The sequence below is a fragment of the Eriocheir sinensis genome, chromosome 59 (assembly GCF_024679095.1).
Source record: "Eriocheir sinensis breed Jianghai 21 chromosome 59, ASM2467909v1, whole genome shotgun sequence".
Lineage (NCBI taxonomy): Eukaryota > Metazoa > Arthropoda > Malacostraca > Decapoda > Varunidae > Eriocheir > Eriocheir sinensis.
The window spans coordinates 11159194-11174859 of record NC_066567.1 but is presented as its reverse complement, the minus strand read 5'-3'; the positions used below and the strand labels follow the sequence as shown (position 1 = coordinate 11174859).

At 47.3% G+C, this 15666-nt stretch overlaps 1 protein-coding gene across 2 annotated transcripts in view; it reads left to right on the top strand.

The window, feature by feature from the left end:
* Nucleotides 1-15666, top strand: part of LOC126985593 (HEAT repeat-containing protein 1 homolog) — a 95496-nt gene that overhangs the window by 76677 nt on the left and 3153 nt on the right. For both annotated transcript variants that reach the window (XM_050840750.1, XM_050840749.1), the window contains exon 12: nt 9814-10026. In XM_050840750.1, the coding sequence (XP_050696707.1) occupies nt 9814-10026 (213 nt within the window). The remainder of the gene's footprint in view (nt 1-9813; nt 10027-15666) is intronic.

Sequence of the window (15666 nt, the reverse complement as noted above, 5' to 3'; positions counted from 1 at the left end):
AACTCCTCGTACAAGACTCATGATGTACAGTTTCTGATATCATATTTACCCCATTATTCTCACTAATATTAATAATTAATAATGAGCACTTGGATATTTTTTTCCAATACAATCTTAAGCCACCTGTGACATCAAGATCAAGATCATACAAATGGCGCCCGACGGAAAAACGGGATAACAGCAAGGCATGGGCGATCCTCCACCGATTTAATTTTTGTATAGTGGTTATTAGATCGCCCTGTAATCTATGGTAGCATTTATAAGACAGCTATGGACTGTGAAGGATTATAAACAATAATAAAGTTAAGTTTGCCGTTGTTATTGGATAAGACGAAAAACAGACCCTTAAAAACACCCCAAAGAAGAAAAGAAAATCATAAAAAAATTGTACATTCGGCTTATAACGCGCAGGGCTAAACTTTCAGGCATTTTGATGTGAAAAAGGTGCGCGTTATACGCCGAAAATTACGGTATTTATTTTTCGACAGAAACCTACCTCTTGTTTGATTTACATTGTTTTTGATTTACGCGACCTCTTCAAGGATGCAATACTCATGTAAATCGAGAGTTACCTGTATAAACATTGAGAACCGTACCGAGCCCGAGATGGATTTGTTTAAGCCGCCATCACATAAACAGAACTGGCAGCTGATTTCTCCGGATTTGAGGAAAACAGTGATTTGCAAAATAGACTATTGCAGATAAGGGTGAAAGGGTTGGAGACTGATTTTGAAGTGGTGATGAAGATGGTGAGTGAGTTGAGAAGGGAGAGAGAGGACGACAAGAGAAGGATAAATGATTTAGAAGCAGAAGTGAAGGAACTCAACATTCAGCTGATAAAATGCTCCGAGGGGATAAAGGAAAACGTGGATTCTATGGAAAAGATGAATAAGGAGCGGAATAAGTGGGAGGAGAAGCGAAGGGATGAAAAAGTGGAAGTGGAGCAAAGAGTTAAGAATTTGGAACAGAAAGTTGATAATGGTGGAGAGATGGTGCAGAGTGGGAGTGTGCGGAGCTTTAAGGAGATTGTGGAGGAGCAGTTGGAGGAGAGGATGGCTGAGAAGGTGGTGCAGGTAATCAAAGAATATGAGGCACTAGTAAGAGGCACGGTGGAGAAAAAGAAGAGCGTCATTGTGTTCAATGTCAAGGAGGAGAAGACCCCAAACAAATCTGTGAGGGAAAACAACTTGAAAGATATAGCGAGGAAGATCGTACAGAGGGTACAAGAAGAGGGAAGTGACCTGGTGAATACAATGGAGAAAAAGATAGACCAATTAGGATATGATTTAAGGCACAGAGCAAAGCAGAAGAGGCCCTGGCAGGAGCTTGGAAGTTAGCGGGAGTAGAAGACACCAAAATGATGTGGCTGAGGAAAGATCTGAATGAACAAGAAAGAGACAAGTTGAATGAACTCAGAGGTGAGGTTTGTGATTTAAATGAGAAGAGATCAGAAGAAGAGAAGAAAAGGAGTTTTTCTGGAGAGTAATGGAGGAAGGATGGAAAGTGTCTTATACGAATATTAATGGAATAGTGTCATCGTGGATAGAGTTAAACGACTATTTGAGAGACAAAGAACCTGATATTGTGGGGCTGACGGAAACTGACTTGTGTGACCCAATTGAGGTGGTGGGGATTGGAGAAGGTGCATACAGTATATGGAGGAGAGACAGAAAGAGAAAACAGGGAGGAGGTGTGATGTTGATGGTAAGGAAAGGCATTAGGGTGGAAGAGGTGATTGAGGGTGAAGGCTTGGCAGAGGTACTGAAAGTGGAAACTGTGGGTGCTGAAGGAAGAAGGAGGCAGTATGTAGTAGGGTATGTGCCACCAAGAACCAATGCATGGAAGGCCCGAGAATATGAAGTAATGATACAGTGAGTTGCTTGGATGGAATGTTAAGAGAGAGTGAGAAAATAATTTTGATGGGTGATTTTAATTGCAAGGAGGTAGAATGGGAGGACTGGCAGACTCAGGGAACAGAAGAGTCGTGGGGAGGAAGACTCCTGCAGCTGGCAATGGAACATGTGCTGACGCAATGGATTAAAGAACATACTAGATTCGGGAAAGAAGGAGAGGCATCGAGATTAGACCTGGTATTTAGCAAGGAGCCGGAAGTAATAGAAAATATGAAAATAGACTGCCCAGTAGCAAAGAGTGACCATGTGGTTGTGGAATTTGAAGTAAAAGAAAAGAGAATGATTGACCGAAAAAAGAATCATAAAATAGGGAGAAGAAACTACTCTAAGGCAGACTTTGTTAATATGAGAATTTTTTTTGAGAATGCAAATTGGAGTGGGCTGTACAAAGCCAAGAGTACACAAGACAAGTGGGAGGAGTTTTTAAAGCTGTACAAAGAAGCCGAGAAAAGATATGTCCCAAAGGTAACCAAAAAGGATGTTGGTAAAAAGGAATGGTTTAACAAAAGATGCGAGGCAGCTAGAAAGAGAAAGGAGGAAGCTTGGAAGGGATGGAGGAGATGAAGAAGAATCAACGTGTGGAACAATTTCAAACAAGCAAGGAATGAAAATACAAAAATTAGAAGAGAAGAAAAACGTAAATATGAAAAAGATATGATCGACAAATGCAAAGACCAACCTAAACTGTTCTATAGACATGTGAACGGCAAATTAAAGAATAGAGAAACAATCGCTAAACTGAAAATGGATGGAACTACATATGAGGACCCAGCAGAGATGGCAGAAGTGATGAACAACAGCTTTCAAAAAGTTTTCAAAATGGAAGACGAATTCGTACAACCACCGGGCCAGGAAAGAGGAAGGGTTATGCAGGAGATACAGTTAACGGTGCAGGAGGTCAAGGAAAGCTTGAACGAGCTGGATGTAAGAAGGCGACAGGGCCGGATGAAGTATCAGGGTGGATCCTGAAAGAATGTAGTGAGCAACTTGCAGAGAAACTGCACTCCATAATGAGCGCCTCCCTGAGTGAAGGAAGGGTGCCACAGGATTGGAAGAGAGCAAACATAGTACCAATTTTTAAGGGAGGAAAGAGAGAGGACCCATTAAATTACAGACCGGTGTCACTCACTAGTGTGGTTGCAAAGATATGTGAGAGGCTGATTAAAAACAGGTGGTCGGATATTTTAGAAAGTGAGAAAATTATCTCAGATTGCCAGTTTGGATTCAGGAGAGGGAGATCTTGTGTCACCAACTTGTTGTGTTATTACTCAAGGGTGACAGATTTAATACAAGAGAGAGAAGGCTGGGGGGATGGAGTGTACCTGGATTTGAAAAAGGCATTCGACAAAGTACCGCACAGAAGACTAATTTGGAAAATAAAAAATAGGGGTGGAGTGGGTGATGGACTGAGTAAGTGGCTGGAGGACTTCCTAACTAACAGGGAAATGAGGACAATAATCAAGGACAAGGTTTCCAACTGGTGCCCGGTGATGAGTGGGGTCCCACAAGGTTCGGTGCTGGCACCAATAATGTTCGCTGTTTATATAAATGATATGGTGGAGGGAGTGACCAGCTATGTGACTTTGTTTGCAGATGATGCAAAGCTATTGTGACGAGTGAATGATGGTAGGACTCCCCTTCTGGCTGTCGACTTGAGAGGTGTCCGGATAACTCCTCGAACCTCCTCCTTATCAATTTCTGCAACATTCGCGGTCTTCGTTCTAATTTTCATTCTATGAAACACCATCTCTCCTCTAAACCTCACCTTCTCTTCCTTACCGAAACACAGGTTTCTGAGGCTACTGACAGCAACCTCTACTCTGTTCCCTCCTACTATCTCTATCCTAAATTTTAATCCAAAGCTGGATGTTGCGCCTATGTGCGCAACGACATCACTTGCTCTCGTGCCCTTGACCTTGACTCTTCAGAATTTTCTACCATCTGGCTAAGACTTCATTGTCATTCTATTACTAAATACATCTGTGCTGTTTATCTCTCAGCTAACTCTACTAACTATGTAAAATTCTTTGACTATTTGAACTCTAAAGTGGAGCACATCTTGACTCACTCTCCTTTCGCTGAAATCTCCATCCTAGGAGATTTCAATGTTCACCACCAGCTTTGGCTTTCATCCTCTTTCACTGACCAGCCTGGTGAACAAGCCTACAACTTTGCTCTCCTCAACGACCTAGAGCAGTTGGTTCAGCACCCTACTCATATTCCCGACCGTCTTGGAGACATGCCCAACATTCTAGACCTCTTCCTTACCTCTATTCCTTCTGCTTACTCTGTCAAACTGTTCTCTCCGTTGGGCTCCTCCGATCATAACCTTATTTCTTTATCCTGTCCTATCGCTCCTGTACATCCTCTGGACTCACCAAAGAGGCGATGCTTCTGGCATTTTGCTTCAGCTCGGTGGGACGACCTGAGGATGTACTTTTCCAATTTCCCGTGGAATGATTACTGCTTCCAGGAGAGAGACCCCTCTGTGTGTGCTCAGTGCATCACAGAGGTGATTGTCTCTGGAATGAAGGCATACAGTCCACGTTCTTTCTCTACTCCTCATGTTTAAAAGCCTTGGTTTAATCATGCTTGTTCTCGTGCTATTAAAGATAGAGAGGCAGCTCACAAAAGGTTCCAGGGCCTTCGAACACCCACTAACTTTGACCTTTACATTTCAGCCCGGAATCGTGCCAAATCTATTCTCCGACTTATCAAAACTTCTTTTATCAATAGAAAATGTCAACATCTTGCTTCTTCTAATTCTTCCCGCCATGATGCGCGGCACAAGCCGCCATGATGCGCAGCACAAGCCGCCATGATGCGTGGCACAAGCCGCCATGATGCGTGGCACAAGCCGCCATGATGCACGGCACAAGCCACCATGATGCACGGCACAAGCCGCCATGATGCACGGCACAAGCCACCATGATGCACGGCACAAGCCACCATGATGCACGGCACAAGCCGCCATGATGCACGGCACAAGCCACCATGATGCACGGCACAAGCCACCATGATGCACGGCACAAGCCGCCATGATGCACGGCACAAGCCGCCATGATGCACGGCACAAGCCGCCATGATGCACGGCACAAGCCGCCATGATGCACGGCACAAGCCGCCATGATGCACGGCACAAGCCGCCATGATGCACGGCACAAGCCGCCATGATGCATGGCACAAGCCACCATGATGCATGGCACAAGCCGCCATGATGCACGGCACAAGCCACCATGATGCACGGCACAAGCCACCATGATGCACGGCACAAGCCGCCATGATGCACGGCACAAGCCACCATGATGCACGGCACAAGCCGCCATGATGCACGGCACAAGCCGCCATGATGCATGGCACAAGCCACCATGATGCATGGCACAAGCCGCCATGATGCACGGCACAAGCCACCATGATGCATGGCACAAGCCACCATGATGCACGGCACAAGCCGCCATGATGCACGGCACAAGCCACCATGATGCACGGCACAAGCCACCATGATGCACGGCACAAGCCACCATGATGCACGGCACAAGCCACCATGATGCATGGCACAAGCCACCATGATGCATGGCACAAGCCACCATGATGCACGGCACAAGCCACCATGATGCATGGCACAAGCCACCATGATGCACGGCACAAGCCACCATGATGCACGGCACAAGCCACCATGATGCATGGCACAAGCCACCATGATGCATGGCACAAGCCACCATGATGCATGGCACAAGCCACCATGATGCATGGCACAAGCCACCATGATGCATGGCACAAGCCACCATGATGCACGGCACAAGCCACCATGATGCACGGCACAAGCCACCATGATGCATGGCACAAGCCACCATGATGCATGGCACAAGCCACCATGATGCATGGCACAAGCCACCATGATGCATGGCACAAGCCACCATGATGCACGGCACAAGCCACCATGATGCGCGGCACAAGCCACCATGATGCACGGCACAAGCCACCATGATGCGCGGCACAAGCCACCATGATGCACGGCACAAGCCACCATGATGCACGGCACAAGCCACCATGATGCGCGGCACAAGCCACCATGATGCACGGCACAAGCCACCATGATGCGCGGCACAAGCCACCATGATGCGCGGCACAAGCCACCATGATGCACGGCACAAGCCACCATGATGCGCAGCACAAGCCACCATGATGCACGGCACAAGCCACCATGATGCACGGCACAAGCCACCATGATGCACGGCACAAGCCACCATGATGCACGGCACAAGCCACCATGATGCACGGCACAAGCCACCATGATGCACGGCACAAGCCACCATGATGTGCAGCACAAGCCACCATGATGCACGGCACAAGCCACCATGATGTGCAGCACAAGCCACCATGATGCACGGCACAAGCCACCATGATGCGCGGCACAAGCCACCATGATGCACGGCACAAGCCACCATGATGTGCAGCACAAGCCACCATGATGCACGGCACAAGCCACCATGATGCACGGCACAAGCCACCATGATGCACGGCACAAGCCACCATGATGCACGGCACAAGCCACCATGATGTGCAGCACAAGCCACCATGATGCACGGCACAAGCCACCATGATGCACGGCACAAGCCGCCATGATGCGCGGCACAAGCCACCATGATGCACGGCACAAGCCACCATGATGCACGGCACAAGCCGCCATGATGCACGGCACAAGCCGCCATGATGCACGGCACAAGCCACCATGATGCACGGCACAAGCCACCATGATGCATGGCACAAGCCACCATGATGCACGGCACAAGCCGCCATGATGCACGGCACAAGCCACCATGATGCACGGCACAAGCCACCATGATGCACGGCACAAGCCGCCATGATGCACGGCACAAGCCACCATGATGCACGGCACAAGCCACCATGATGCACGGCACAAGCCACCATGATGTGCAGCACAAGCCACCATGATGTGCAGCACAAGCCACCATGATGCACGGCACAAGCCACCATGATGCACGGCACAAGCCGCCATGATGCGCGGCACAAGCCACCATGATGTGCAGCACAAGCCGCCATGATGCACGGCACAAGCCGCCATGATGCGCAGTACAAGCCGCCATGATGCGCAGCACAAGCCGCCATGATGCACGGCACAAGCCGCCTTGATGTGCGGTACAAGCCGCCATGATGCGCAGCACAAGCCGCCATGATGCACGGCACAAGCCGCCTTGATGTGCGGTACAAGCCGCCATGATGCGCAGCACAAGCCGCCATGATGCACGGCACAAGCCGCCATGATGCGCAGTACAAGCCGCCATGATGCGCAGTATAAGCCGACTTGATGCATGGCACAAATCGCCATGATGCGCGGCAGAAGCCGCGAGAGCCTTTACTTTAACAGACGACGCCATGTTGATACAGGACAAGTGCTTTGTTTACGTTGTGGATGTGGATTCGGGCAACTGACCTTGGCCGTGTGTGACGCATACCCAGAAAATTTGGATTTGCCGGTTTTCCAAGTGTGATACTGCCTTAAGGCAGCGAGGCCGCTGACCGGGTGGGTGCCGGCGATGACGTCATCAGACTCCCAGCGAATCACAAGCGTGTTTTCAGAGCTCAGCCAATCGTAGGTTTTTTTTTTTTAATGTGAGTGATTATTTTGAGTAATTATCAAACCCAAAAGTCAGACCCACGTGTGCACCAAATATTTTTTTTCATATTGGTTACTTTATTCAATTAGCGCGAATTCAGTTAGCGCGAACGCGTTCATCCACCTAATTCTCGCGCTAAATGGGGCTCTACTGTGTATATATATATATATATATATATATATATATATATATATATATATATATATATATATATATATATATATATATATATATATATATATATATATATATATATATATATATATATATATATATATATATATATATATATATATATATATATATATATATACAGTCGTCCCTCAAATAGTACAGGGGTTAGGGACCCAGGACCCCCGTACTATTCGAAAATCCGTATAAAATTAGTGCCCCCCCTTGAAACACTCCTGGGCTGTGTTTGAGAGAGGGAATCGGGACTCTCGAAATGTCCCGAGTTCTCTCAAACGAGTGACGCGGCAGCACGAGTTACCAACGTCCGCTGGCTCCTGGCTTTGAGAGGTGGAGCGTCTTCGTGCTGTGATGACGTCATCAGCAAACATGGCGGCCCAAACAAACACATATAAGTGTTTCCATTGCATTTCACCTCTCTGTGCCACCACACCCACTGCAGCTTCCTTTTCATCTTCTGTTGCAAGGAGTTCATCAGCCAGGACAGCTAGTAATGCATGTTAAACGTCACCAGGAAGATCAGTGTACGCCATTTTGCTGCGAGTGAGACGCCGTTACCATAGCAACAACGAGGCTTAAAAGCACGGCCTTTATCTCCACTCTTGCAGCACTCTTGGAGCACTGCCATGGCAGTTACAGTGGCAAGAATTTCTTTTACATTATGATTGTTACAGCGAACACTGCTCTCATTCACGTGGTATGCTCTCCCTACCGCAGTGTAACTCATCCCAAAACGTAACTTTTCCTAAATCTGAATTATTCTGCAAGGTGAACATCTTTCTTGAACGCTTATGGGTGCTTTCAGCAGGTGTTTTGGTAGAACAATGATGCCACTCACGCCAGGGCTACTTGGTGCGAAGAGTGGGAAATTTAAAAATTCTACATAAAATTCTTCCAGGACAATCCGTATAAAACTGAAACTGTACTATACGACACCGTACTATTTGAGGGACGACTGTATATATATATATATATATATATATATATATATATATATATATATATATATATATATATATATATATATATATATATACCGTATTTCCCATCATATAAGACGCACTTTTTTTCAAAAAATAAGATTTGAAAACTCACCTTGTGTCTTATACGCCGATGGTTAGGTTTTGGTGGGCCTCGGGGTTATTGTTACTGGTACGAAACCAACACCCAAACCACCTCCATTTGACACAATAGTTCCCAGATGTCCCCAGAATAAAGTATACCGCATCTTACGGTGTGTAACGCGCACTTTTTTCACTCGGAAAATGTCGAAAAGCTACCTCCGCGCTGTTTAAATTTGTCTGCATGACATGAAGTCATGACGTCATGCATGTAAAACATGCATCTTATTCCAAACATATCCTGAAAATCTCAAGTCTTAAATGTGAATACTTTTTTTTCATTATTTTTTTTTCCACCTCAGCACCTCCTTAAGGGATTGGTGAGCATTTAGGACTTCATTGGTACTTATTATGAAGTTAGTTTGTCGTCACTGGGTGGCTTTTCCGATACCCTACGCCCCTGTCCACCCAGCAGTGAATGGGTACCAGGTATTAATCGGGGGTTGTGTCCAGTCTCCTGGGATCTGTTCCCTTCTCCTATAATTCCTTCCTCTTCTGTCTCTCTCCGGCATATGACCACAGATGTTGCGCCGACTAAACCAAACTTTCCAACTTTTCCGTCACTGGTGTTTGTGGTATTGGTGGGAAGACTGCTAGTATTAAATACCAGGAAAAAATAATTGTTTAACAAATTTGCAACGTGCTGGCTGTCAGTCACTAATTCTCCGTCACTGTTAGTTAGGGGTTCAGCTCCAATTATGATCTTTCTGTTGTTTGTGTAACTGAAGAAGGATTTCAGATTATTTTTTACAGTTGGCTGCAATGTTTTTTTCTTATCTATGCAGAGAGAGAGAGTAGGGGCAGGGTGTGAGTGATTCAGCTGATTAAGGGAAGAGCATATTGAGAGTGGAGGACTGTTCCCCCTCTAGAGACGGGCACGCTCAAGTGAGGGGCCCTCGTGTGCGTGTCTGGCTGCTACACATGTAACACCTCATCCTTGTTTACCTGCAGGCAGCGACAGGGCCCGCAGCGCCGCCCAAGAACAATGACTGTGGAGGTGATGCCCAGGGACTGTCTCTGGACCAGCTGCGTGTGGCTCTGGCTCAGGTGGGCCAGGGCCACCCTCCCCTTCACCTGCTGACTGCCTGCGTCCTGCGTGTGTGTGCAGCCTTCACTCTGCCCCGAGCCTGTGCCCACACTCCCTACTGGACCCCAATGATGGAGGTGAGGAGACCCCCCCCCCTCTCTCTCTCTCTCTCTCTCTCTCTCTCTCTCTCTCTCTCTCTCTCTCTCTCTCTCTCTCTCTCTCTCTCTCTCTCTCTCTCTCTCTCTCTCTCTCTGCCTCTCTCTTTCTGCCTCTCTCTCTGCCTCTCTCTCTCTCTCTGCCTCTCTCTCTGCCTCTCTCTCTGCCTCTCTCTCTCTCTGCCTCTCTCTCTCTCTCTCTCTCTGCCTCTCTCTCTCTCTCTCTCTGCCTCTCTCTCTCTCTCTCTCTCTCTCTCTCTCTCTGCCTCTCTCTCTCTGCCTCTCTCTGCCTCTCTCTTTCTGCCTCTCTTTCTCTCTGCCTCTCTCTCTCTCTCTGCCTCTCTCTTTCTGCCTCTCTCTCTCTCTCTGCCTCTCTCTCTCTCTGCCTCTCTCTCTCTCTCTCTCTCTCTCTCTCTCTCTCTCTCTCTCTCTCTCTGCCTCTCTCTCTCTGCCTCTCTCTCTCTGCCTCTCTCTCTCTCTCTCTCTCTCTCTCTCTCTCTCTCTCTCTCTCTCTCTCACTCTCACTCTCTCTCTCTCTCTCTCTCTCTCTCTCTCTCTCTCTCTCTCTCTCTCTCTCTCTCTCTCTCTCTCTCTCTCTCTCTCTCTCTCTCTCTCTCTCTCTCTCTCTCTCTCTCTCTCTCTCTCTCTCTCTCTCTCTCTCTCTCTCTCTCTCTCTCTCTCTCTCTCTCTCTCTCTCTCTCTCTCTCTCTCTCTCTCTCTCTCTCTCTCTCTCTCTCTCTCTCTCTCTCTCTCTCTCTCTCTCTCTCTCTCTCTCTCTCTCTCTCTCTCTCTCTGTGTATGTGTGTGTGTGTTGCTGTGTTTGTGTTGCCTTTGTCATGTTTTATAATGGTGACAACTCCTCCATTGTGTAGTGGAAAGCTTTGCCTCTTCCTGATGAGGAGTGGTAAGGTATGTGAGGCGCTGGTGTAGAAGGATGGCCAAGCCAATTAAGGCAGCGTTCTGCTCCTGGTGGCATCTGGCAGCTAAATTCTTGCTGTGTGCTGTGGCAAGGTAAAGAAAAGTGACCTTAAAGCAGGTGATTTGTAGGCTTAAAGTTGCCTGATTTTTTCTGTCTAACTCAGCTGGTTTGGGGTGAGTTGAGTCTGGCAGTCACTTTATAAGGCTAGTTTCACACATTCATGATCTTGACTCCTGACGCCTCCCAATGTTAAAAAATGTTGCGCTGCCAGATGTACGTTACAACCATAGCTCCTCTTAAATGCTGACCGACTCTAGTATAATCATTACACAATGTAGTGCAACTTGGATTTCACCACTTCAGTGATTAGCTTGCCTAACCATGAATCCGTAGGCCTAGGTTTGAATACTTGACCTGAGCAGTCATCGTGCAGCTCACCTAGCTGGTCATCCTCCCTTTTGGGCTGGTTGATAAATAGGTACCTGAGGAAACCTGAGGAAGGTAAACATGGTTACCTTGATGCCACTCTGGCCCTTTGTCCCAGGGTGACAGGTTCTTACACATCTCAGGCTGAAGGACCATTGTGATGGAGATGAGCACTGCAGCCACACTAAACTACAACATATGGTCCCAACTTTACTCTTACTGTGTTCACCTATCAACTCGCCTTGGTCACGCGTGGGTATACAGCATTTCCCTGCAGAAATCTCGCAGTTTTCGTGCTTGAAAACATGCCACAACCTACTTAGAAGGCCCAGAGGAGGAGAGAATGCGATATAGCTGCCAGGAGGAGGCAGCTAGAGACACAAGGAACCTCTACAGCCACTACAACATCCGAGCCTGGTGTTGAGGGGGAGCTGGCACCTCCTGATACCCCCATCAAAAATGGATAATATCCTTGTAAAAGAATGGGACCGGATGCCTGGGAGTAATACTTTATACAGAAAACTCTCTCAGCCTCCAGCACTGTTCATGCAGAGTGACATAGATCATGATTTAGAAAAGTGGCTTTTTCTCGATCCTAAACTTGCTTGCACATAATGCGGAACTACTTCAAAAGTTCTGAATGTATCAAAAAAGTTTTTTCGCTGGAAGAAAGAACGTAAATTTTGGAGCCAAATTTTTGCTCTATATATCTTTAAACATTAATTATGACTTTCTTTTTAGGAAATTTTTTTTGGGAAAAAAAATATATATAATTATTTTTTTCCTGACCATGACCTGACCATGGCTTCACTACCAGCTATGAGCAACTCTGCACTGATGTTACAGATACCAAGTGCCTTTCCATCCCTTAACTTTGCCACAGCCTCTCTGACCTCGTCAAGAGAAGGTGGGCTTTTGTCGATGGGTGGATCAGCATCCATCACCTGCAATCCAGCAAAAGTACTCAGCCTGATGAGCCCTTTGCCCATCCATGTCTGACACAAGGCAGCCACCAGCTGTTTGGATAGCGCTCACCTGAGAGGGAGGCTCAGAGCGAAGCTTCTTCAGGGCTCGGTAAACAGGTCAGAGGTCATTTGCATCTAAATAGCCCTCGACTTCCTCAGCGAGACTCCTGACATGCCTCTCCTTGTCTCTCCCCTGGAGTGCTCTAATCCTATGCGACAGATCCTGATTCCTAGCAAGCCTGGCATCCTCAATATTCTTCAGCGTCTCCGCCGAGGCAAACCCTCTCCTAGATCTCGGGCGCTCTCCAATGCACTCCTTGGCAACTTGAAAACTCTCATCTGGGTCCTCAAGGGTGCTGAGCACATTGAACTGATTTGAGACTGTCCCTGCATACTCCTGAGCACATGCCAGGTCCTTCAGCCTCTTGAGATGGAACACATTATTGTTGCATCTTGAGATTCTTCTTAATCTGACATAAAGCTTGATTGTTGCAACAACATGCCTCTTATCATTTCCAAAGAACTCAGCATTCCAGAAATCCTTGCAGCTCTGAAGGATCCTCCAATGATGAGTACTTACAAGGATGTGGTCAATCTCCTTAACTATCCCTCCGGCATTCCTATACCAAGTCCAGCAGTGCAGCTCTGGTCTCTGGTACCACGAACCCGGAATTCTCAACCTCCTGAATCTTGCAAAATTCAGAGGGAAATTCAAGAGAGAGCTGTTGGTGTTCCTGGTACCAGAACCATGGGGACCAACACACAACTTGTAGCCAACCCTGTCAGTGCCAGTAGCAGCTTTGAAGTTGCCCAAGACAATGAGTGTGTCCCGGGGAGGGCACTGGTCTAATACCAAGTTGAGAACCATCTCCTCTTCCATTTCACACATATTGGTTGGAGCATACACTGCAGCAAGAGACATGAAGCCCTGTGTGTGCTTCTGCCTCACTCGCATTATACGCTCATCAACCGGAGCAACCTCAACCACGAATGGCAGCAGTTGGCTGGAGATGCCCATAGCAACCCCCCTGACATGTAAGCCATTGCTCATGCTGGACCAGTAGAAGGTGTACCCCCCCCCCCTCACTGATCTCGCCACCGCCAGGCCTCCACGTCTCAGAGAGTGCCACTATGTCCACTCTCAGCCTTCTGAGCTCATCTGATTGGTAGGGCAGTCAGTCATCCTCCGAGAGGCTCTGGACATTCCAGGAACCCACACGCAGAGCCCTCCGAAGGTTAACTCTGGACCTGGTTCTGCTGGCGGGTGCAGCCTCTGCACCACCCCAGCCACCCCCAAACAAAGAGAGGGGCTAGGGGACCCATCCTCCTTTGAGGTGCAGGGGCCCCGCAGGCTCTGCCCTGCACCCGTCACTGACGGCAGGCCTCGGATGTGGATGCATGAGGTCGGGGTCAAGGCTCGCGCCACGACCCCGACCTCTACCTCTTATTTTGTTTTTAGCGAGAGTAATGAATTTTGTGGAGGAGGGGGTCCCCCAAACTAGCCCAAATCAGGGGCTGGACTGACTGCTCACTTTAGGGCAGGGAAATAGGACCCCTGTGAGGATAAATCCCCTGATTACCCTGAGAAAGAAGCATGAGCAGGAGGGAGAGAAAAGAAATACACCTGGGGGAGGCTGAAGGTGCTGCATTCTACATACAGATGGACCTGGCCCAACCCAGTGAGTTCAGATGCTTCATATACTAATACGGATAAACAAATTGGTTAGCAGCTGTTTTTTGCGTTGCTTCAAGAACATTTTATGAAAACAGTACATTTCTTTTAAGGGTTAAACTTCAAAATACAGAAAGTCTTTGAGGTACGATGGGGATTGATTCCAACAGGCTGGTTTAAGTTGAATTAGACGTAAGAAAAATCTTATATTAAAATATTAAATAAAATATTCATCTGTCCTGTAGCAGGTAGAGCAGCATTCCCACACCTCCTACCCTCCCCCCTACCCTGCCTCTGTCCTCCTGTGCTTGTCCCATCCCAGCCCTTTGTTCAGGTGCCGCCTTAGCCATGCAATGCTGAGCAGTGTCACACAATGGAGCTGCCTAGTTTTGTAGAGATGGCAGTGTTAGCCAAACACCTGCCAAGCTGTTGTGCAGGGTTGTGTTGGTGTGGAGGGGTGGGGTGTGGGGGGGGGCAGTGTTTGTAATCAAAGGACACATTGTAGTTCCATGGGTGGCCAGCATCACCTCTGCTGCATCTTCTTACCCTCTGTGAATGTTTCGTTGAACTATGATTGCTGTTTCTGGTAAACAGTCACCTGTAAGGGCTGCTGCAGGATTACTGTGTGGGATCTGTTGTTGTGGGACACCATTTTTGCTGTGATCAGCTGGCTGACTGTCCATGCTAGGTAATGGGTGAAATGAACACAGCTGAGACTTGTAAACAGTGGAGATAACCAGGTAGACACACTCCAGCCTAGTTTGGCTCATGTGCTAGTCAATTGGCATCTGCTAGATTTAGCAGGATGCTGTTAGCAGACTGCAGGTCTGTAAACTGGTAAAGTAGTGACTAGTGGCTCTAGCATGAGTAGTACAGTAAAACCCCGATTATCCGAAAGCGGATTATCCGAAAAACCGGATTATCCGAAATTGATCTGGATAATGCAATTAAATTTTTTTTTTCTATACTAAAACGTTATAAAACATCAAAAATAAATAAAAGTAACTACATATGTACTATATTAACACATTTAAAATTGATAAGAACAGTTAAAATGAATATGCTTTCTAATACGTATTGCCGAAATAGCTTGTAACGAATAGATCAATGTATTAGACAAAAAACATTAAACAAACTCTCAACAACACCACGTCCGCACCCTCGCCCCAGCAAGGACGTAGGTGCGGCGAACGAACAAACTACTGCACGACTACTCTCACACCGTACTCTCAAGACAACGACACAAACACGACTCCCCTCTCCACTCCATGCCACATTCCCCTTCCAACATACGAGTTGCGCGATAATATGAGTCATCATACTGTGTCTCCACCTGCACGATGCATCAAGGTCACACTTGCAAGCTTGCACAACCATTCACAATTGCACTCTGCAACATTCACAATTCAGATCTGCAACGCTCACAAGTATCAACATACACTGGTCCAGACAAGGAGACACACAGACAAACATACAATAAAACATTTACATCACATGTTTTAAGCGTACTACTTTGTTTAGCGTAGCGTGTGTTTGTTTGGTTTCATTGTTTACATCGTCAGTCGGCGGCAGCGACAGCATCCTCATCCATCCTGGCTAATGGTCCGTCCATACTAGCTACATGTGTTCTAATGAGAAAA